Genomic DNA, 25,196 nt, shown 5'->3' on the forward strand with positions numbered 1-25,196 from the left:
CAGCAGCACCGCGGTGGACAGCTCCCACTAAGAGCTTCTTAAGAAGCTTCTTTGGCTTGATCTTAAGGTTCTCCTAAGAAGGCAGTTAAGAACGCATCTGGGAAACACCCGTATCTTAGCGCTCCTTCTTAGCCGAACCCTTCTTAAGAGCCTTCTTAAGTCCTTAAGAACGATCGAATCTGGGAAACGCGGCCATTGTTAGTTGCACAATCACACATTTCTTACAAAACATTTCAGCAAAAGTTGAAAACCCTGGCGCATATCACAATCTATTTACAATATCCAACATCCCCCCTTGGCAAATTTGCCAAAAAGGGAATATAGCTTTTTGCAGTACTGTGCCTTCATGCAGCCTTCATGATGCTAGATGAGGTTTTTAAAAAAAAAAAAAAAAAACATCAGCTCCTGTTTGAAACAAAGAGACATCATTAAAGGATAGCTACCGTTTTTTACAACCTGGACCTTATTTCCAGCAAAATATATGGTCATGTACTCACCCAGATAACTTTGGTGTCATTCGGCATCGTTCGGACGAAATTAGATCCAGTGTAGCGCCGATATATCCATATAATGCGAGTAACGGGGCATCGACACACAGCCTCTATATAACGCATTATCTACCACTAAACTAGTTCATTTCACCAATATTTTGTTACGATATGCTAGTGCTATTCCCGTCTGAGTCCGGGCCATGGATGTATTATTAGTGGATACAGGACCGGAAAATGGCCGCCGTTGATTTCAACGGAGTTGCTCGCCTGGCGCGAGCAACTCTGATGCAACACTGATGGCACTGATGGCACTGTATCCTACACATGTGAGACACAGTAATTATGGCACATGTTCCACCAAATACTAACAAAGTGATACAGCATGTCCAGTCTCCCTCTATTCAGGATCCTGACTATCTCCCTTTCAGGCGGAGCTGCTGTGATGTGTAAACAATGTTGTGTGTGAATCCAATAAAGTGCAGATATCTACCGAAGTGCAAGTGCCATTATTCATGTGCATTGTTAAGTTGATTGTGCATATATGTATAAAAAATAATTGTAAAATATTTTTCTTATATGTTTCTATTTTATTCAGCTTTATTATTTATTGCGTTGTAGTTTATACTTGCATCATCATCAGTATGCTCTGCTGCAGACTGCATGACTCCAGGCCGTCAGACTGAGACGGTTCAAACCGTAATAAAAGGTCGTTATGACAGGATGAAAAGGATATTAAACAGTCATCAGACCCTGGTGACACACATCACCGACACTATCACATGCATGGTACATAACTTTTGGACTTTTCCACAGCAGTGGCACTGGCAGTAAGTGAACATGTGGTCATTAAGCGGGTAATTTAACGCCAAAATACCTTTAGAATTGCATTTAAAAATACATGCCATTAAAATATCAAACTTGTATCACAACTCTGTCTCGAAAAAGACTCACCCTGGAGTCATTTAATTCACTTTTCCGACCACGTTTAGCCCCGTTCAGAGCTGTCATTAAGCCAACAGGCATCCTCGCTCCCGAGACACAGCACGACCGCGCTTGGGAGTTCATGCACACAGCTGTGACGTCACCATGGAAAATGAGACTTTGGGGGGGCTTTTCTGGCCTTTAGAAAACTTTTTGACGGTTTAAAAGTCCATGACTTAAAAATATCGAATATAAAGATTAGCAATTAACAGTGGTGACAGCTGGAGGTGTCCTGAGGACAGTTTTACAGGCTTCTCTTTTACTATTACGGCTTATGGGAAAAATGCTTTCTGGGCCCCATGGGATTTTTTGTTGCAATACCGCGAGTGGCCACTGGAAAAAATCGGCGTGCCTGCTGAGAGGCTTCGTCATATCTAGGTTATATTATAGATATGTTCATTTGCACACATGGACAGAAATGAGTATGTTATTGCATTTGTTCTTACATGTTTAATTAAGAAAGTTTAAAAAAAATATATATATATTATAGATCCATGTTCACAGCCTGTTAATTGTCGTTAACTGCCGAAAATTAGGGAGATTTCCGGGCGTTTACGGGGCCGAAAATCACACTTTTCATGCAGTGTGAACTATCGATAACCACATACCGGAAAGTTTGAGTCATGGGAAGGACCTGTTGCGTTGTCAGCTGCAATACACGGTCTCACTACCATAAGGGATGACAGCTCGACAACGGACTATCATTTTATGGTTTTCCTTCAGGGAAGCATTGTGTCCGACATTACAAAGAGGAGACGGATGGCTCGGCTAGCAGCCGTAAGACTCCCGGAGATCAAGTTTGCCAGCATCCAGAGATATATGAAAGTGTGTTCCAGACATTTTCATTCGGGTGAGTGTTTTGATTGTTTACTATTGGCCATGCTATAGCGCAAAATCCGAATTTACTCCATAATAATAGCTACCGAGACGGCCAGGTAGCCAGCTAGCTAGCTAACTTGCTGGCTAACTGGCTGTCTCTAGCTCTCTAGTTAACCAGCTGGTAGATACATAGATCGATAGACATTACCCCAGACATTTTCATTCGGGTGTTTTGATTGTTTACTATTGGTCATGTTTTAGTGCAAAAGCCGATTTTACTGCATAATAGTAGTTACCGAGACAGCCAGACAGCCAGTTAGCCAGCTAGCTAGCCAACTGGCTGTCTCTAGCTCTCTAGTTAACCAGCTGGTAGATACATAGATCAATAGACATTCACCCAGACACTTTCATTCGGTTGAGTGTTTTGATTAGTTATTGTTGGTCGTGTTTTAGTGCAAAATCCGATTTTACTGCATAATAATAGCTATCGAAACAGCCAGTTAGCTAGCTAGCTAACCCTCCTGTCATTACTTCGAAAGACCAACAGGGGTCGGAGTCCCAGAATCCTCGGCTTCTGGAGTGGATTCCCACAATGCAATAGAATTTGAGACGGCGGGCGGCCGACATGTTGGCACACTTCTCCTCTATCAAGCTTGTCCACAGACGAGCTAATTCAAAAAAAAAACTGAAGCTGGAATACAAATAAATGAAGAGGAAGCAAGGAAATTTAGGGGTAAGTAACATGTCTGTCCATAACACTGTCGGTAATTAACTTTAGCGAGCCTAACTTAGGCAATGTAAGTTAATGTGAGCTAACTGCATGTTATTTCTCGTTTCTCTTATTTCAGAGTGGGTTTGGTCAATGCAGGACAGTGAAATTACTTCCACCTGCCATTAACATTAGGGTCGCACTTTATTTTACAGTACGTTAATAAGACGTAACAAGCCGCACTTTGTATCAAATAAGACAAAAACAATATGCTAATAAGAAGTAACAAGCCGTACTTTGTATCAAATTAGACAAAAACAATAGCCAATAAGACGTAACAAGCCGTACTTTGTATCAAATTAGACAAAAACAATATGCTAATAAGACGTAACAAGCCGTACTTTGTATCAAATTAGACAAAAACAATATGCTAATAAGAAGTAACAAGCTGTACTTTGTATCAAATTAGACAAAAAACAATAGCTAATAAGAGGTAACAAGCTGTACTTTGTATCAAATTAGACAAGAAGAAATAATGTAATGTTAATTAGACAGTAAACGAGAAAAGTTAAACTGTTATTAGACACCATATAGCCTACCCAAATTATGCTGTAATCAGAAACCGCATATAAAGCCTTATTACTTACAATATAGGCTACTATACTGAGACACTATTATACCAAATCATACTGTGATTACAAACCAAATCGGAGATCCTAATACACTATTAGACACCATTTCACAAGATCTTTGTCTAATTACAAATCACACACAATGCCATATTAGATATTAGACGCTATTCTACCCTCACTACCAAATTATGCATATAATGCTACCAACATCGGCCTATAGCTTAATTAGACGAATGTACTGCCATATTATATCGGGCATGGCCTTTACAATAGTTGGACAAAACACACTTGTTTTTAAGAACATGTTGTTTTCATTTAGTTTACTGATATTGTTTGCAGCCGGGTTATTATTTCATTGATTACCTGTATATTAGACGCTAAATGCGGGACTTGTATTTTGAAAGCGTCTCGCTGTGAACCGAAAACAACCCGTGTTGTTGTGGATAGTGTCTGCGTGTTGGAAGTGTACCTGCACGGTGTTTGCTGAAAGTGATGAAAACAATCATTTTGTTTACTTAGCACCTGGCTGATGAAGGGCACAAGGTTTGTTGTCATATCGTTTCATAATATGTTTAATGTTTAGTTCAGATTGCGGTAACTTTTATGGTTGTGTACAGTTTGATATAGCTTGTTTGAGCTAGCGGGGACGCTAATTAGCATTAGCTCAGCTATCCTGTTGGGTCAGAAGAACAGAGATGAGGCTGGTCGTTTCATTTATCTATTTATTAATATAAAGAAACGCATTTTGTGTGGTTTGTATTACAGCCCTCTAATAGAGGTTTTCATTTAAGTTAAAGCAGATTAAAATGTGATTTTTCCGTGAATGTAACAGTGATTGAAGCAGCTAAATACAAAAATACATAATTTTATTTGGAGTGAATTTATGATGCAAAAAGGGCATGAAGGAAGAACCTTTATTTTTTTTTTTTATACTTTTTTCATAGCTCAAGTGTACAAGGTTCCTGCATTAAACACTTTGGACCATCAGTTAGAGAGTGTGACCATCATTCAGCTGGGGATGCTACACTGGTTAGCTGTTCAGTGAACGTCACTGGACAGTTCAGTTATTTGACTGACATCTGTTCCTTAATTTAGGAGATAACGTTGTTTTTCTTGGCGCTTCAGCAAACCTCCAGAGAAGGACTTCCAGAGAGCGACCATCAGCGTGTGTTTGAGCTGGAGCTCGGCTACGAACAGCTGCGGAGGCCCCTGTGTGAAGAGAGGGCCACAGTGACGCATCGTGAGCCGCACAGCGCCCTTTAGCCCTATGCTGGCAGGGCTCTGGAGCACTGGAGGCCGTCCACAAGGGTCTGAAAAGCGACCCTCTACGAAAGTCTAATAAGTGTCTAACAGTGAGGAGGACCACTTCATTTTACAGTGCAGTTCTGTTGTAATGTGCGACTAATTATCCTCTAACTATGTCTAATAAGACACTAATAAGGGTCTAACAGTGAGGAGGACCACTTTATTTTACAGTGCAGTTCTGTTGTAATGTGCCACTTATTATCCTCTAACTATGTCTAATAAGACTCTAATAAGGGTCTAACAGTGAGGAGGACCACTTTATTTTACAGTGCAGTTCTGTTGTAATGTGCCACTAATTATCCTCTAAGTAAGTCTAATAAGACTCTAATAAGGGTCTAACAGTGAGGAGGACCACTTTATTTTACAGTGCAGTTCTGTTGTAATGTGCCACTAATTATCCTCTAAGTAAGTCTAATAAGACTCTAATAAGGGTCTAACAGTGAGGAGGACCACTTTATTTTACAGTGCAGTTCTGTTGTAATGTGCCACTAATTATCCTCTAACTATGTCTAATAAGACTCTAATAAGGGTCTAACAGTGAGGAGGACCACTTTATTTTACAGTGCAGTTCTGTTGTAATGTGCCACTAATTATCCTCTAAGTAAGTCTAATAAGACTCTAATAAAGGGTCTAACAGTGAGGAGGACCACTTTATTTTACAGTGCAGTTCTGTTGTAATGTGCCACTAATTATCCTCTAAGTAAGTCTAATAAGACCCTAATAAGGGTCTAACAGTGAGGAGGACCACTTTATTTTACAGTGCAGTTCTGTTGTAATGTGCCACTAATTATCCTCTAACTATGTCTAATAAGACTCTAATAAGGGTCTAACAGTGAGGAGGACCACTTTATTTTACAGGGCAGTTCTGTTGTAATATGCCACTAATTATCCTCTTAAGTAAGTCTAATAAGACTCTAATAAGGGTCTAACAGTGAGGAGGACCACTTTATTTTACAGTGCAGTTCTGTTGTAATGTGCCACTAATTATCCTCTAACTATGTCTAATAAGACTCTAATAAGGGTCTAACAGTGAGGAGGACCACTTTATTTTACAGTGCAGTTCTGTTGTAATGTGCCACTAATTATCCTCTAAGTAAGTCTAATAAGAGTCTAATGTTACTGGGGTTGGATAGTGACATGGTTTTAAATGGTCTGATGTCTTAACTATGGGAGTGGAGCATCGAGGGAGCCACCTACAAACTCCACAAGACTCCGGAGAACATCCAGGTTACCAGGGACGTGTGTAGTAGCACCAGATGTTAACCGATGTGGTTTGACTTTAGTTAAGGTGCTGTTTTCTTCTAATGATCTAAATGACTCTGTAAGAAAGTGAAACTATGTTAAATAAAGTTCAAATAAATGTATTTTCCTCAGAACTCTGTGTGTTTTGTCCGAATAGCCTATTATAAAGGCGATGTCTGATATAATATGGCAGTACATTCGTCTAATTAAGCTATAGGCCGATGTTGGTAGCATTAAATGCATTATTTGGTAGTGAGGGTAGAATAGCGTCTAATATCTAATATGGCATTGTGTGTGATTTGTAATTAGACAAAGATCTTGTGAAATGGTGTCTAATAGTGTATTAGGATCTCCGATTTGGTTTGTAATCACAGTATAATTTGGTATAATAGTGTCTCAGTATAGTAGCCTATATTGTAAGTAATAAGGCTTTATATGTGGTTTCTGATTACAGCATAATTTGGGTAGGCTATATAGTGTCTAATAATAGTTTAACTTTTCTCGTTTACTGTCTAATTAACATTACATTATTTCTTCTTGTCTAATTTGATACAAAGTACGGCTTGTTACTTCTTATTAGCATATAGTTTTTGTCTAATTTGATACAAAGTACGGCTTGTTACTTCTTATTAGCATATTGTTTTTGTCTAATTTGATACAAAGTACGGCTTGTTACGTCTTATTAGCATATTGTTTTTGTCTAATTTGATACAAAGTACGGCTTGTTACGTCTTATTAGCATATTGTTTTTGTCTAATTTGATACAAAGTACGGCCTGTTACATCTTATTAACGTACTGTAAAATAAAGTGCGACCAACATGAGTTCGTGTGTCATTTCGTCATATTTTATTACTTTCATGGTGTCGGCGTCGATCTTTTTTTTTTTTTTCCCCTTTGCAAGCACTCCCTCATTGAGTCCCTGCAGACTTTGTGTAGCAGCCCCTTTTTTCTCCACTCTTTGTTTTTTTCCCGCTCACGTACGGAGCCCCTGCAGACTTTGGGAGTGCACCCCTTTTTTTCCTCCACAGTCGAAGTTAGGCATGGCATCTCGGTGAGTCAGCATGTTGTAGGTGCTGCTTGAGTAGCTTAAAGATGGTTATGTTTGGTAGTTTCATCATTCGATTGTAATATGAAGTCACTGTCCACCCTAAATAATTTTGCATGGTCGCTAGCTGCCTTTTGTGTAAATGTTCTACATTAATTAAGCTTTTTATGCAATGTGGATGATGTAACGTCGGCGAGTTGTTAGCTAGCTAACTATTCGGTTTGATGTGTGTTAGCTTTGTTTCAGGATTGTGTACTCCGTGTCCAGCCGCTCAGGTGTTTTAGTTCAAGTGGTGGTCGTGTTAATTGGTGACTTTATCACATTTCATTATGTTACGGGAGGCGTATGAAGCTTAGTTTATGCTTCTGCGTCGCGGCGACGGCGTAGCTACGTCGGCGACCCTACGCCGTCATTGAGCATTCGAAGTTCTGCGTCGAGGGAACGCGTTGGTCTGCAATTCACCGCCAAGCCGCGAGGGGGGATGGGGGAGGGGAATTGGTTTCGGGGGGTTCTTGCTCTCTTGCACTGCAGTTACGGTCAGAGCGGATATGCTGTGTAGCATTCTGGTCACAGTGTGGGGCTTACAAGCTACATGCTGCACAACACCAATACTCCTCCTGCCCTGCTGGGATCTCACAAAGCATGGAGTTCACAAGCAATAGGAGACAAGCATGCAAGCAGCAGAAGTAACTGGCGGTGTTGTTATACTGTTGACCGGAAAAGCAACTGCCGGAATGACGGTCTGAGCGGACCAATCCCAGTCCTTGCCGTTCGCGTGCCCGACTAATGTGTGTGCGTTCATGGGGGCTTTGTAGACGCACGTCGCCTCCATAGTGGGCCATGTTAGGTGGCACAGCTCCACGGATGTGCATCTCCCACCGCTGTTGTGTCAGATCCAGGTTTCTCCTCTCCCTGTCATAGAAGGCTGCCTGACAGTGTGTGTGTGTGTGTGTTTTGTGTGTGTATATTTACATAAGGTATTTGTGTGTGTATATTTACATATGGTATTGTACCTAACAGTGAAAGGTCTTTTATTTTTTACCAGCACACCTGGCACATGTCTCTAAAGCGAAGATTTAAAGCAGAGCGAGCGCCACTTGTCAGTGACAACGAGGTCAAAAGGCTAAAAGACACGTTTGGCCACACAAAGCAGTCCAAAGCCACCAGTGTACCTGCAAGTTTGGGTCGAAAGCCAGCCAATCAAACATTTGTAAGTCCATTGCCATGTGTATAACCTATTATGTTTTAATCACTTAATCATAACCTTTTCAGTTATTGTTAAGCAATTGAATGCAGATACTATACAGGGGTAGACAATAAGGGAAATTTGCCACTGGCCCTCTGAAGATCACTGGCCCCACCATTGTAACCACTGGCCCAGGAATCGATCCCCATAATAATGAAAAAGAAAAATTTGATTTAATAACATTTATTTGTTTGTCATCAGGAGGATGATCTGAACAGCGGTTATATTCACACTTAAAATGTTTTTTGTCAATCTGTGCCTTTTTTTTGCCAAGCTTCTCAAATTTTACTCTTTCAAATAATCAACCATCTACAGAACTTTTCAGTACGCTATTTTTCTACTTCTTCTCATCATCATTATCATTAATTATTATTATTAATAATATTGTTTAAAGTGAGCCTCTTCTCGTTTAACAGAAAAATACATCATACAAACAGCAACTTTTGCAGCCTTGTCAGTCTGATGGCGAGTTATCACCTTTCTGTCATCACTAACATACTGTTCAATCAAAGAAGCTCTGAGGCTTTGTTCTATATGTTATAATACAAGATTTTAGCATTGAGCTAGAATCAGGCGACATTCATGATTCTGTACAGTCAAACTAACCAAAAACTTCTTATTGATCATCATTATAAAGTTTCAGGGCGTTCCTGTACACAGATACACTGCAGACAAAGTCCAGACTATAGTTGTTATTTCACACATGTAGCACACAACAGGAGACTCGACGTGTCAGACGAGTTCTCACGTGCTGACTAAACTCAGTTGATAACGTAGCAGCGTGACGAGTCCCTGCTAGCTAAGCAGCTAAACTTTAGTGCCGCTTCATGTTGAGATCCAGCCCCGTGTGGTTCACTGCACTGTCATTGGTCAGGCGCGCACACGCTGTTAATGATACCATTAGCTGTAGAGTGTGACAATCTGTCAATAAACATCAGCCAACAGTTCTAGCGACGGAGAACTTTAATCCTTGCTGGCCCCACCGGGCCAGTGCTTGGGGCGTTCTGGTGGCCCGGTGGGGCGGTTTTAAAAGTACGTCCAGGCCACCGGGCCATTTATATTGTCGACCCCTGCTATAGACATAAATCTTTTATATACAAAATATCTACAGAACACTACACTTAGTGTAACGATGGGAGTGGAGTATATAAGTGTACACTAGGTTTTAAAATGTTAATACAGTTCAGTGGATGTTTTTATTTAGAGTACATAGAACAAGTGTGCAGACTTTTAGCATGTATCTGTCTCTGTCCTTGTGCCAAAGGAACTTTGTGTTGGCGAGGATTCAACATCTGTTGAGGCCCATGTGAACGTGCTGCAAAGTCAGTGTCGGAAGACACATCCAGACATCCTGACTGTCAAAGACCGCATGTTCTCCTGGAGACGTCGTGAAATTATGGAAGGAGTGCCCATGGAGGATGTACTCCACAAATACCCATATTTAAGGATACCTGCCGGGGTAAGTATTGTGTAAATACAGTGAATGTTATTGAGTATTATCAATCTGTAATGATTTTGGATATAGTGAAAGTGAAATTGAAGGCGTATTAATTTTTACCACTGAAAAAAGTAAAACAAAAAAAATTCTATGAGTTGATATCGTTTAAGGCGACAGCATTAAAGCTTACTTGAGTGGCATACAGAATGCTAATAGTAATGTCTTCATATATCCCAGCAAACATTTTGACGTCTATTTGACGTCTAATCAACGTCGGTCAGGCAGGTCGATTCGACGTCTACCAGAGGTGCTGAAATGAAAGTTTTTCTGACGTCGGTCTCATGACCGACCACATTTCGACGGCTCTTAGACCGCATCAATTCACGTAGTTTCAACGACATATCAACGGCTCACAGAGCAGGCTACTTCAATCTATGTCATTATTACGTCGTATAGACGACTTTTCAACGTCTCTACGTGACGTCTATCTGACGTCTAATCAACGTCGGTCAGGCAGGTCGATTCGACGTCTAGCAGAGGTGCTGAAATGAAAGTTTTTCTGACGTCGGTCATTTTGACGGCTCTTAGACCGCATCAATTCACGTCGTTTCAACGTCGTTTCGACAGCATATCAACCTTTGTCAAAATACACAGGTAATGTATTGCATTTAAAAATATGTTTACCTAAATCGAGTTTCAACTAGTGCCTACATAACTGGCATTACCACATCCATACATTCTATGACAAGCACAGCTCTTGTGCTTATACGTGCAATTCTCAATGCTCTAATCTGCAACTATTTAAATTAACTTATCAATTTCAGCAAAAAAATCCTTAAAATGCAAAGAGGTCAAAAAGTTCAATAGACAACACCAGCAAATTTCACATTTGCCAACTTTAAATATCACAGGAATGGTGAACCTGGTTAAAACTTTCATAGTAAATAAACTCACCTGTGATAAAGTTAAAAATACTCGAATAATGTTCACCCATACTGTAAAATACAAGTAGTACATGGACAAATCTCAGGTAAAAAAAAAAAAAAAAAAAAGACAGCATTCAGGACCAGATATATGTAACGAGTTATCTATATATTGAATAACTGAATAAAAACCGAACATGTTTATTGGAACAAATGTTTTATTGACTTCCTTTTTATTGCAGTCCTGTGGGGGTCTGCCCCTTGCCCCTGCTTCTTGCTGGGGCATGTTTAAGTTGGTTCTGAATCACACTCTCTATTTCTGCATCTGTGGCCTTTAGACTCCGTCTCTTCACAGCAGCTGGAGAGAGGGCATAAGAAAAAAATAAACATTTTTACAGAGCGCCTATTCAGATGTTAAATGCACTTTATAGATGGCAAGAACAAATTGTTTTGGGAGTTGAAAGAGTAATGAAAGAACCACTTCTTAGAGCCACTCAGTAGCCTGAATCTGATGGTTCCTAATAAAGCCAGTAGGCATTAACAGTCTGTGCTATGGTAGCCCAGCTTAGCCCAGGATAGCCACATGCACATGAAGCCCATTCAGTAATTTCAATTATATCAATCTTAGTTTCTTACACTTGATGACATGGAACATCTTTGTGGCTTTAAAAGGCACAACACAGAGAGGCAACACTAAACATAATTTCTCTTTCATGCAGGTGCCTAGCTGTTCACACAGGGAGCACAATAGCACATTAGAGGTTTTCTTTTAAAGGACAATTCCATTTCATTTCAAACATGTGCTACAGTTTCGGAATACATTTACTCTAAAAGAATGAATTTGAAGATATTCCTCACTGTTGCTGCTGTTATGCATTAGCTCCTCTGTCCAAGCATCATCACAACAGCATAAAACAGTGGCGGACGGCTCTGAGGCTGTATCCAAATATTCGTATTCATTCAAGCCCCCCCATTCAAGTGTGTGTGTGTGTGTGTGTATCTCACCTGGTGTGCGTCTCACAATAAACCTGTGAAGTGAGGTAAATTGGACAAATAGTTATCAAAACAGGCCTATGCGAGGGACAGAGACACACAAATAGATTACTTTTATATGTAGAGAGATAGTGACTTTGATTAACCTCTGAAGTCAATAAAAATGTAAAAATTTTAGAACGCCTCAAATAAAAAAAAACTGTAAGGATGAATAACTGCTTGTGGCTTCATCTGAGCATGTCAATGGCATTATGGGGCTGTAGCCACACTATCAGTGAACACTTGTTTCAAATTTGAAGAAGATGGCACAAAGTATGACCATTCTACACCTACGCTGTGACAGATAACCAGCCACACTGTCAGTCACGTCTCTACAATTAGCTGGTGCCCTCTGCCGTTGCGGTCGTGTAGCGACACCAGACAACTATCAGCATGTGTCAACGGTTAGACCCCGGTTATAAGACGATTTCTGGCCACATATCAATGTCCGTGGACCAGATAGTTTTCGGGAGCTGGTATGGACCGTATGGTCCGTCCCGTTTTTGGTGTATGTCAAGCGACACCTATAGGCCTGGCATATGAACTACAGCGTTTTCGGTGGATCCGTCTAGATGCAAATATTCTTGAAACAATGCCGAGGAAGACGGAGAAAAAATAACGTTTTTGCCCGTCTGGACGGCCCCTTAAAGTGTTTTGGTTCTGTAACGATGCTAAACCGAGAGTTGCACAGATGTTCGGCTCGGTTTAGCATCGAGCACCTCACGTAGCCTGTGAGCTAACTCAGGGCTAGTTTCACATGGCAGCTAACTCGGCTGCTAGCCGCCGCTCGGTTACGAATAAAAGCAAAAAAAAACAGCTATCTGTAACAATACACGATGCAGCAACAAAATCAAAACTCTAACATGCAACTGATAAACGTATAATGTCTTACCAAACACGGTTTCATTTTAAATTACAGTACTTTTAGTAACTCACCTTTCACAGGTGTCTGTGTCTCCTCCTCGTCAACTGACACTGCAAAGTTCTTCTTGCGCATGCGTAGGAAACCACTAGGTGCGCTAACTACGCGAGGAAAAATAGTTCCTAGATGGATGCTAGAATCACAAACATTTCAGCCCACATTGCCAATATGATACTACATTATTTTCTTAAATTCACGAACATATTTCCATTATTTCGAATAGTTTTTAACATTCGTGCGTTGATGTCGTTGAAACAACGTCTAAATGACGTTGGTCATTTCAGCCCCTCAGATAGACGTCAAATCAACCTGCCTGCCCGACGTTAATCAGACGTCCCGACATGATTGGATATCTGCATCTCGACACAGCAGTAGATAGAGGAAATCATTCTTGACAGTGTTTTTTCAGTTAAATATGTTTTCTTTGAGATCGTATTCCCCTTAATGTTATCATGTCGAAAAAAAGTCGAATTAAAGTCACGTCGTGACGCGACGTCGATTGGACGTCTTCATCTAGACGCAGGTCGAGAAAATGTTTGCTGGGATGTATTCTACAGGTTTTTGACGAGGTTGACCGAATCCATCCTTCAACACATAGCTTCTGTCATTGCTTCAGGGAGAGCTTCGCCACTGTTTTGCCAAATGTGCTGAAACTTGCTGAGGGAAAATCTCTCCTTGCAAAACAGTACACTGATGCAAGGCAGGATGCCCTAGCTGAAGATCTACCAAGTAGCTAAGTCACCTTATTAAGTAGGTGAAAGTGAAAATTGTAGGTTATTGTGAAAGTATCATGTTTTTCTGCATTGCAGGAATCGACTTTAGGGCTGGGCTTATCCTCTTACCATCCATCTTCAGAGAAAATATCGAACACTGCATCACTGTGAGAGAGGTAGGCATCTGAGTCGGCTTATACTGACCTCATGTATGAGTATTTAAAGATATCTTGGGTTCAGGAATTAACTGACTCTTCTGATAACTGATGGGCCTGATTTAATCCTAATTAAATTCCCCCTTTTTTTTTTATGTCTTCAGCTGGTATTAGTATTTTGTTTGTTTGCTCTTTAAATAGGCTTTATGCACAGTTCCTGAACCTAAGCCAGCTCCTTTATTTCATCTTATATTATTGGACAAATTGGCAAATTATTGGACAAATTGATTGCCAGGTGTGTCTGACCTCAGTACTAGTCACAACAATGGTCAGACACACCTGGATCAGTTTGTCCAATAATGTAAGACAGGAAATAAAGGAGCTGGCTTAAGATCAGGAAGTAGTGGAGCTGTGCATAAAGCCTATTAGTGAGATAGAAAGAATAAAGGGTAAGTATACCCATAAAATCCTCCTGCTTACAGGGAGTTTGCAATGTAAATTTGATGGATTTATCCAGAAAAAAATATGGCTAACTGTAAGAATAACTAATTTATGGAATTTGTTATATGTAAATTAAACTGTTCAGTGTGGCACAGATTTTAAATTGACTTTTCACCTTTCACTTTTTACACACTATTTTACTATAGTTTTTTTTGTCCCAGAAACTTTTTCTCATATGTAAAAATCAAAACATTTTACAGAATGGATGTGTACTCGCCAAATAAATTATTGTAAATACATTTTTTTTAAAAAGGACTAGTTAACTTGTAATTGCTTCTCTTACATGTTTTTCTTCTATGTAGGGGGACCCTGCTACACTCCATCCAACCATACAACTGACTGACAATGACTGGAAAATGGCAATCACAGCAAGAGGACTAAGTGTGGTCAAAGCAGATGGAGTAGATGTGTGCCAGTGTGCAGGCCTTGATGAAGCCTTCATAACAGCCTTCAGTATGTATTTTGTTTTCAACATTGCATACCCACAGCACCTGAGAAGCACATTCGCCTTCCTCCAGAGGCGTATTGTTGGTATTGTGGAAGAGGGAGACAAGCCCCTGCCAGTGACAGTACTTTGAGTGATTAACCGTCTGTGCTAGATCATCATACCTCAACTGTACCAGTGCCCAAAGTGCACTCGAAGGACGCGTACTCTGATGAAGTTCATCCAACATGTTGGACTTGTTCATGCACATGAGCCAAATTTCAGTATCAGGTGTGGTGTGGGTGATTGTCAGTCAACTTAACTCAACGTGTCTCTGAGATGACTGTAGACAACATCAAGTATGCTGTTAGAGATGTGTTGACAATAGATCTTATACATGTTGAAAAAAATCTGGTGTTTGGGCAGATCAAATACAGTCTTAACATTGATACCATGTGGATGCTCTGCAGAAAAATTTTGCTTCCATTGTCCTTTGACATACATTTTCATGCATATCGTGTAAAAGTAGACAGTGACTGGATTTTGCTCAAACCCAGAGATGAGTTGGACCACATGTCACTTGACACATATATAGTTGATGATAATTTGTATGTCGGATTGAGGCATCTAGTATGAATGCTTGCAAGCTTTTGACAAGGGTATGTAAATGGAAGGCTTAGTGTTGTACAAGTATTAGGAGTGAGAATATTTATCCCTCTTTACACTTAAATGGATTCTAGTATCCTGTCCAGATTACTGATTTGTGTTTTATGTATTCAAAATACAAATTTGCATACTGATCATCAAGTAAGGTTGTAGTCATTCAGGGTTTCCCCCAGAAAACATGTTAAGCCCGGTGGTAGGGTGGCCCACCAGCGGCCCACCGGTGTTCTTTTGTGTCAGGGGCCTGACCCTGACCATTGACTGATGGCAGGGCCCTATAGGTAACAGATTCATTAATGGAGTAGTAGAACTTAGGAGTGATTCCATAAGGCTTTAAGATCAATGTTAAAAGTTGACTGGAAATTTGAAAATATTATCATTATCATGTGTTATTATAAGACATTTATGTAACACCAGGTCTTTCAGATTGCACTCTTGAAATGCTTTTCAACCAACCACAAAAATAAATAATAAATATACTATTTAGATAAATAATATCAACTGTCTGCACTAAAAACTAAAAAATAACTGCCTGGTGTCTCCAGAGATTTTTATTTTTTTCCTCAGAGATTTTTACAATCTGGAGTCACGTAAACATGACCATGCGTCTTTTTTCCGGTCAGTCGTCATGGAAACGTGACAATCACGGATCTACCAAAGATACTCTGTAATCTACTGTTGGGACCAGAGAAAACAAACGTGTGTAAACGCGAACCGTACGAGCTGAAAAATTAAACACTGGGTCATTTTCACATCTAGTGAAAGCACCTCGGCTCACAGAAGTCCGGAGCTCTGACACTGCAGGGGACGACGTGCTAACAGCTAACAGCTACTAGCCGCTGCAGCAGCTGGCTGAGCCTCTAGAGCCACAGCTCGGCTCACGTTAACGGCTACGAGGTCGACGTCGACTTGGTGCGTTCCTCTCGGTCAGCTGGTGAAGCGGCGGTCTGATGAGCATGATGTCCATGATGACGTTGTCAGGTGATGAAAAAGACACCTGATCACGTGTTGATGGAGCGCAAAAACTGATTTAAAAAAATAAAAATAAACGATGCTTAGCCCGGCGGGGGGGCAAGTAAGACCTGGCGGCCCACCAGGCTTATAATACACTGGTGGAAACCCTGGTCATTGTTGCAAAGAGGGACAAAATTAATATGAAAACAAGTCTGCATGAAGTGTCAGGATACATGGATTTGTTGAACTGCTTGAGTGTTTTGCATTTAGGACTGATTTATGAGCGGCTCATTGGGCCTGATGCCTTCAGTTTTTGTGCTTAAGCGCTTAAACAATTTAAACACGTCCCAAATGTTGTTTCATACTGAATTTATATTACAGTTCTAAAGATGAGTTTGGTTAATGTTGTGTGCTTTATTTAGAATGTCACATTTTGTGGTTATGTGATTAAAGAAATTCAAAAGTGGTTAATGAAATTTAAGTGGTTTATGAAAATGAACTGAAAATCGTTAACATGTAAAATATTGATTTTGTTACAAGATGTAAACAAATTGTTTGAATAAAGTGATCTGAATCTGAATGATTGTCAAGTCTTTTGTCTCAATTTAAAGGTATGTTTTTGCCTCATAAAGGTACAAAATAGCATGTCGCTCCAGTGGTACCCTATCACGGTACAAGCACTGTACCTTTCTAATCATCAGTACATTTTTGTACCAGGACATAAAGGTAAATTTTTGTCGCTAGGGGTGCAGAAATGTTTCTTTAGAGGTAAAAACAAGCAGGTACAAAAATGTACTAATTTTAAAGGTACAGTGCTTGTACCATGATAGGGTACCATTGGAGCGACAAAGCATTTGTACTCTTTTAGGTACAATCCTGTACTTTGATTTCTTGGTGTGTATACTAGTCACTGAATGTCACCACAAAGTTCATTTTTTATATTCTTATTTCATATATATATATATATTCACTCATACGCCCATTTTATTGTAGTGGGGCCTATCATATAATACTAGGGCTGTAACGATTCATCGAGTTACTCGAGTTACTCGATTACAAAAATTGGTCGAGGCAAAAACTCTGCCTCGAAGCGTCGTTAAATTCCTATGACGCGCAGGGATCTTGAATGTTCCACACGGACCGTTGTGACTACGGAGAGCCGGAGAGCCTGACGGAGAGCCTCTCCGGGCGCGGAGTGTCCGTCACTCCGTCGAGGGGAAACGGAGACGGCAAGGGCTGTGATTGGTCCTCTAAACTCACGTCCTCGCGCTGGTTCTCCAGCAGCCCGGGGGAGATTGCATTGCGTATCCGCCACCACGACGGAGAACTGCGAAGGCTCGAGATGACATGCCAGAGCAGAGTCAGTTTGTGCGCGTTTAAAAAACGTAGATATGATATCTGCTTTCCAGACAGTTGAGACCGACGTGACATGTTCTCTCTCTCTGTCTGTTTGTAAGTGTGTGTGCACGTGTGTTTGTTTACGTCGGTCCGGAGCTCCTCCCTTCGTAAAACAGAGCGGAGGAGAATTGTAGATGCGCGACGATGAAGAAATTATTAATTAAATGAACACGGTCCGGACCGGTTCTATAGGAAAAGTGACCTTAAATGACTTCTGTTGTGATTTGGTGCTGTGTATAACATAACATTATATATAACACAGCATGCGTGCACACACATAGGTTGCTAGGTTACCATAGCAAATAGGCCTATCCCAGAGATTATATATTATTTGTTAGTAGGTGGTTAGAAGGTGCAATCCCTTTTTGTAATGTTGTATAAGACAACACTAAGGCAAAATGGCCGTTACTATTTAAGTTTGTATTGATTCATAGTGTTACATGTTATACATGTTTTACAGTAAGTTGAAACCGTATTGTTATTTAAGGAGGAGTTGGAGTTGTAAGAAATACCTCTGTTTTTTAAAGAAATAAAAGCCAAATGGTTGATCATTTTACAGCCACATCATTTTCGTCATGCATTATTTGTTTTGGTTGTTTAAAAATGCAATATATATATATATACGATTAATCGATTAATCGATCGATAAAGTGCTAGATTAATCGATTCCAAAAAGAATCGATAGCTACAGCCCTATATAATACTATAATGTATCATATCATTATAGTACAGTATCTCATATAGGATCATATTATTATATTATTTATTATATTATTATTTATTATATTATCAGGTTTGCTCCAAACACTCTTATTCAATTTCTTAGTCGCCTGAAAGATTATCTAGAACTCCTTCAGCCTCTTGAAATCACAATATATAAATATAATAATCAGTTATTTTGCAAGCTTTATTTAGTATTACAACAGCCTCTTGCTGTGTTGTTACTTAAGTTTCTTTAGTTCTCTCTTTTTTTTTTCTTTCTCTTTTTCTAGTCCAATACCACACAGGAATTACATGGAAGTCCAATACCACACAGGAATTACATGGAAAACAGGCACCCCTCATGGACCCTTTACACACGTGAACTCACTACCACACAGGAATTATGTGAGCAACCTAGGTTTCACAATAGAGCAAATTATTCATAACACCGTACTCACTTATTAGATGGAGCGTCCGCTGTCCGCCAACCGTGCCTGACTTCAGGCGGGATCCAGTCCTCCATTTGTCGGAGCGGAACTTTCCCTGAGTCTCCTTGAAACTCCTGCCGACAGTTAAACCTTCAGTCCAGGCTCAGGCGTCAATCAGCAGAGCGTCCATCCCATCCTTGTCGCCAAATTGTAAGGGAAATTCTCCTTGTTGAAGTAGAGAGTTGCTAATTCTCTGAAGAACTTCAGAATCAGTATCATGAATCAGATCTCTTTAATACATGCTGCATGGAGAGAAGACCCAAAGTGTTCTCTCCAGTCTTCCAAATGTCTCTGCCTTAAATACAGTGGTTGCATACTTTACGACAGTCATGAATTACTTTTTCCCAAAAACAATGACCCCCTGGTGTTTGTTTTGATCATGTCTTTCCCAGGGCAGTGACCATTTGCTGTTTTATTGAAATGTAAATATCATCTTATCATCCTTCCTGTAAACACCTCAGGCAGAGAGAATTGCCCTTCACGTGACTTTATGACCCTTACACCTAAGGAGGATTATCCCCTCCTCCTCTCACATCCTGATATGGTCTTTACAGTACACTGATTACTGAATGGAAAACTACTTAATTTCTCACACTACTGCGAAGCGAGTTTAGTGGGTTAGCGAGGTATGTTGAGTCTAAAGCCAGGCTCTCCTGTACTACAAAGGTGGCTCTCTTTTAACCCAGCTAGATCACCATGGTAACTTATGCTTAGCTCATAACCTGGTCCCGACCAGGTTATGTTCAGAGTTTAATCATAAAATCGGTTATAAAAGCGCCGCTGTTTCACTATTTAACTCATTTTCAGCTGGCGTCACCTTTACTTTGAAAGTCCAGTGGAGCTGGATCAGAACGGAGCATTTGTACGGAGGGAGATCGCGCTGATCCACTGTTGTTTACTTTCTGATGAGTGTCTCCGCCTACAGATGTTCAGCTGAGGGAATACGCTGCTCACCCGTTGAGCCGAGCATCCGGAGCTCATTATATATTAGACTATAGCCTATATGTTTCACTTTTATATACAGTCACCGCTGAAAGAAAGCAGGACAGATAATCAGATGGATAATCAGTAAAGTTAATAATTTCACTTAATGTGACCATGAATAAATTAACTCCGATGTTCCGATCACCTGTTATATGTCAAGTGTTGCCCAAACGCAAATCTTGAATAGGTCTCCGCTGTTTTCACTAGGGGTGTCACGATTCTCCAAACAATTCGATTTAATTGTCGATTTTAGAGTCACGATTCGATTTGATCCTCGATTTGTTTTTCTTTTTCTTACAGCACAGAGGCCTATGTCATTTTCAGACTAGTCTAGTCTACGATCATTGGTTTTATTCATCAAATTTTGTACAGTAAATCTTAAAAAAAAAAAAAAGCGCTCTTTGCGGTGGAGCTGAGAACAGCGGAGCTTCCTCTGCTGCAGCTGATAAGCTGACATGTGGTCAAGACGTAGCTACAGACCTGTCACTGTCTCACGGTGCATTTCATTATTATAGGACTTCAACCTCAGAGCTCTCGGTCCTCACACTGTCCTGACCTGTCCCTGAACATCACACAGGGAAAACATAGAGTTGCCTGTGCGGCCGCACCCCCTCCCATCCGCCCCCCCTCCTGCACTCCATCAGCCTCCCTACCCCAGCATTACGCTTTTAAAAAAAAAAAAAAAAAAAAAGACTGAATTTAAACTCAATTTGTCTGACTTACATTTATCTCATATAATGCATAGATCTATGCTTTTGATGTGATATGCAGCCTGCCTGGCTCCATACAGCAGCCTGGCATCTGGCGTATGGAGTCAGGCTGCATCTGACAGCTCAGTATGACGTAGGCTACGGCCGACGGCCTTTATTTCTAAATCCCTCAGTTTATTTTTACACATTAGCGACCAAGCTCATCGTTCATTAGTTCTTCATCTTCCTAACGTACTGTTCTCCCCGCTGCGCTGTCGGACCTGGGTCTCTGTCACAGTTTCGCTGTAGCGCTTCACTCCCATTCTCTGCTCCGTGTCCGGAGCCCATTCGGGACCGGAGACAGAGCAGAGACCCAGGTCCGACAGTGCAATTTGTCCCTCTCGGAACAAATGCTGTTGCAAATCAGTGTTTCTTTCACGTGTAACAAAATACCGTTTTCAAGGTGTAGTGCGGGAAATACGATCTGCCTTGAACATGGAGTATTTTATTTTGAAAATAAACCGGATGTTTTATTTTGTGTCTGTGCACGACTTCCTGTCCCGCACGAGCTGCTCTGTGCTGAATTGATATGCCGTGCTCCGGCGTCCGGCAAAAACATAAGCTCTGCGTATGTGTTGTATTGGGTTTCGGACTGCTGGAGCCGTGACACAGGGCATCGGCAGGCGGTGGAAACTGACTAGAATCAAAACAGTGCGCATGTCATTGCAACTCTGCCACCGGAAGTAGTTGAAACCTCACAACTTTACTGTCCAAGCGCGGCCAGAAATAGGAATATAATACAGGGATGCAAACGGGTCAGGACAAAAAAAGAGAGTAATTGTCTGGTGGGGGGTGCTCACCATTAACAAATAATTACATTATAGTATCACAGAAAAGTCCATTTCCAGTAGTTCAACCCCAACCAAGTATTGAGTGCATATAGATGGACATAGTTTCAGAAGGCCAACATTTCTATATTAACAATGTTTAAAAAAAAAAAAAAAAGTTCCTTTGTAATATTTAACTTTTTGGGGATACTGAATTTTAGGTCTTCATTGAATGTTAGCCATAATTATTACTATTAAAATAAACTGAATAAATAAAGACATGGGATGTTTCATTAGGTGTGTAATGGACATATATATAATGCATTAGTTTCACTTTTTGAATTGAATTAGTGACATAGGCCTTAATAAACTTTCCCATGATATTCTAATGCACCTGTACATCAGAAACAATAGGAGTGATAGGTACAGTAGGATATGCAATAATTAACTACTGCATACATCTTGACAGCTCTACTTTACACTGTTGATTTGTATAATCCCAACAGACATGTCCAGTGATTTTCAGCTTTCTGTGTTTACATTTGTCTGTTTTGATGATACAAGTCAGCGGTCCTGAACTGTGTGTTTCTCTTCTATAAAACACATTCTACATCGCGGAGGCAACGTCTTTCCACTTAGGGCTTCCTTCACCTTTGAAACGGGGCAGAGCTCCGTGGGAAACACCTGCCTGACACAGCAACGTAGGGAACCGTGCACGTCTGCGGCGCACAGCTCCACGGACATGCACAGGGGTAAAAAACGGCGATGCCGTCGCACCGAATGCACGCGGCTACACGCCGCTTTTGGTTGTGAGTGTGCATGTCGCACGTCTACATTGGAAGCTAATAGTTAGGCTATTATCTTTGGGCAAGTCAAGTCAAGTCACAGGTTATGTCAAGTCAAGTCCAAGTCAAGTCACCTTATTATTGCAATTTCACCTGCAGAATCTAATCTAAATAAAGTGTAGACAATAGAATAGAATAGAAAATCTATTCTATTCTATCATGACAACACCATTGTCAGCCTGCACTCATACCAAGTATTTTTAGATAATAATTTGATATTTTATATTCAAAAGTCAAAGAATGTGGAACATTGAAACATCCCTGGATGCTATGAGTGACAGGCAAACAGCCAACCAGCTAACAGCTGTGTAGTTGGGTTGCAGCACCATCTGCAGCAGTGAGAACGTGAGGCTGAAGGAGAGGAGATTAAAAAAAAGGACACGTTAGCTCCTCGCTATGGTAACGCTGGTAACAGGTGACTGTTACCGTATGTCTAACCTTACTGTGCATCTGTCCCGACTCTGAACAGCGGCGGCAATGAAGCAGCGTCCGCTCACCGTCACTGAAACTCCGGATGAAATCTCTGATTAAATACCGCCCCCGGTAACACTCATAATAACGATTGACAAGATTAACCTGATAAGCTGCGATTTTCCTGAGAACCTAAATTTAAGGGGAAAATTTTAGCTGAACATTCCTTATACAGAGGGGTGTACTGCAAAGTGAGTTTAGTGGGTTAGCGAGGTATGTTGAGTCTAAAGCCAGGCTCTCCTGCACTACAAAGGTGGCTCTCTTTTAACCCGGCAGGATTACCATGGTAACTTATGCTTAGCTCATAACCTGGTCCCGACCAGATATTCTTACTGTTGGGACCCACAGATGAAGTCATTCATTGTGGATTTCAAAATGGACTCTGAACTGAACTCAGTGTCCCAGAATTCCCCATTCTTCACACCTAGGTGCAAAATTCAGCTTTGAGCTACTATTGGTCAGGGTGACAGATCCCCCTCTGATCAGAGAGTCAAAACTCCAGCACCTTCCTTTGTTCTCTCTCTTCTCCTCAAGCCTCTCTTCTCCTCAAGTCTCTCTTCTCCTCCAACTTCTTATCCTCAAGGGCTCCTCTCCATCTCCCCCCCACGGGGCTGCCTGCCCTCAAGATCTCTTCTTCTGGGCCTAACAGCTGCGGAGAGCTGCAAGCTTCATTTGCAGCAGGCCCAAAGAACTTCTCCTCACTGCAGCGACACGAGGTCCTGCCAGTATTCCTGATCAGTTAGCACCAGCAGCTGCGACGCAAAGCTTGCCAGCTAACTTCACAATCTGAGGAACACCAAGCAAGTTAGCACTGAGCTGCTATCCCTGCAAAGGAAAGGAGCGAACCGATTCCTCCTCTGCCGACTTTCATCAGTCCTTGCACAGCAGCAAGAACAGCATTCAACACTGGAATCCCAACGTTCTCCTGCAACCACCAGCACCTTTTCTTCAAAGACTGGTAACGTTGAACTGGGCTTAGATAGCATAGCATAGCACGGCTAAGCACAGGACTTTAAACTCTGGTTGATGTAATGCAATAAAATATGTGTTCAATTTATGTGTGTCCACTGTTTGAGTGTTATTGTGATCTCAGGTCAGGTTATTGGTAGTTTGCTTTCCTAGATGGCTAATTCGACGTTAGTCGAATGATGCTTCACACAGACTCAGGGTCTTTGCATGCAACTAACCATCGTCTATAACCTGGCATCACGTCACACACACACACACACACACACACACACACACACACACACACATTCCTTGAGCCTGGAGCATATCACACCCACATGTGATATCAGTGACCACCATTGTTTCTTTGTTCTGCCAGACACACACTCACACACACACACATACACATACACACACACCTGTATATAGTACATGTTAGTTAGTGTGTTTTCATCTTTGTGTTGAATAAAAGACTTTTTAACCCACATGTTGTCTATTTAACATTGTACAAGAGTGAATGTTGCCAACCTCTACTCTGTCAAGAGCTCCAAAATCCTTCGACCATTACTAGCTGTTATGGTAATATTGGTTGTAGTTATTAAGTTAATTATTAATCAGAGTTACAAACAGTTTAGTACCTTTTCTGAGACTGATTTGGTGAATTGGCTATATTTTCCCTTCTTCAAGGGTGGTGCCCCGAGGTGATCTAATGTAAATTGGATCTTATTAGTAATCATAATTAATAATTGTCCCTGATAATCATTAATTATTATTGATAGCCAAATTTAACTCAAAACTCCCTATTACTGTTGCATGAAGCACTACATTATGGTGCCTCGTGTGATGTGAGCACAACATTACCAATTGGATTTTGAGGTCAGGGGTTGTTGTGAGCCGCTCCTCAAGTTTCTCAAGAGACTCGTGATCTGTCAACGGCAGCAGATTTTGTTCGATTCCTATCTCCTCCTCAGTGACGGACTTCAATCCTTGCACAGTTGTGAAAATGATTTTCATTTGGTCCATCATTATCTGTTGATTTGCAAGAAGATTTCACAGGAGAGCTAGGAAGGAAAAAAATATTTTGTGGATAAGTAGAGATAGAGAACATATAGAGATTGTGCAGTAGACAGCAGATTACCGTTATGAATAAATAAAATGCTCACATGTGTCAAGACCTGTTTGTGGTCTCCTTATTAATGGCTGTGGCTCGGTCCCTCTCTAGGTGAGATCAGGTGACGAAATACTTCTGTGGTGCAGCTTTGAGGATGCATGGCTTCTTTGGTCAGGGCTAGAGGATGCATTGCTTATGTGGTGCAGCTTTGAGGATGCACGGCTTAATTGGTCAGGACTATGGGATGCATGGCTTCTGTGGTGCAGCTTTGAGTACGTACTGTACGGCTTATTTGGTCAGGACTAGGAGATGCATGGCCTCTGTGGTGCAGCTTTGAGGACGCACGGCTTATTTGGTCAGGACTAGGGGATGCATGGCTTCTGTGGTGCAGCTTTGCGGATGCACGGCTTATTTGGTCAGGACTAGGTGATGCATGGCTTCTTCGGTCAGGGCTAGGGAACAGATGACTTCTCTGGTCAGGGCTCTGGGACAGGTGACTTCTCTGGTCAGGGCTAGGGGACAGATGGCTTCTCTGAT

General features: G+C 41.0%; 1 protein-coding gene across 1 annotated transcript; it reads left to right on the plus strand.

Moving 5' to 3' along the window:
* Positions 1–3,018: 3,018 nt before the first annotated feature.
* On the plus strand, positions 3,019–16,722 carry LOC311272422 (sterile alpha motif domain-containing protein 3-like). The gene is made up of 5 exons (XM_084378812.1): positions 3,019–3,024; positions 8,271–8,435; positions 9,736–9,930; positions 13,596–13,675; positions 14,458–16,722. The coding sequence occupies exons 2-4, from the start codon at positions 8,283–8,285 to the stop codon at positions 13,668–13,670; spliced, it is 423 nt and encodes a 140-aa protein (XP_084234938.1). The 5' UTR covers positions 3,019–3,024; positions 8,271–8,282; the 3' UTR covers positions 13,671–13,675; positions 14,458–16,722.
* Positions 16,723–25,196: the final 8,474 nt, after the last annotated feature.

The sequence above is a fragment of the Pagrus pagrus genome (genome assembly GCF_965226575.1).
Source record: "Pagrus pagrus genome assembly, chromosome: 17".
NCBI classification, from domain to species: domain Eukaryota; kingdom Metazoa; phylum Chordata; class Actinopteri; order Spariformes; family Sparidae; genus Pagrus; species Pagrus pagrus.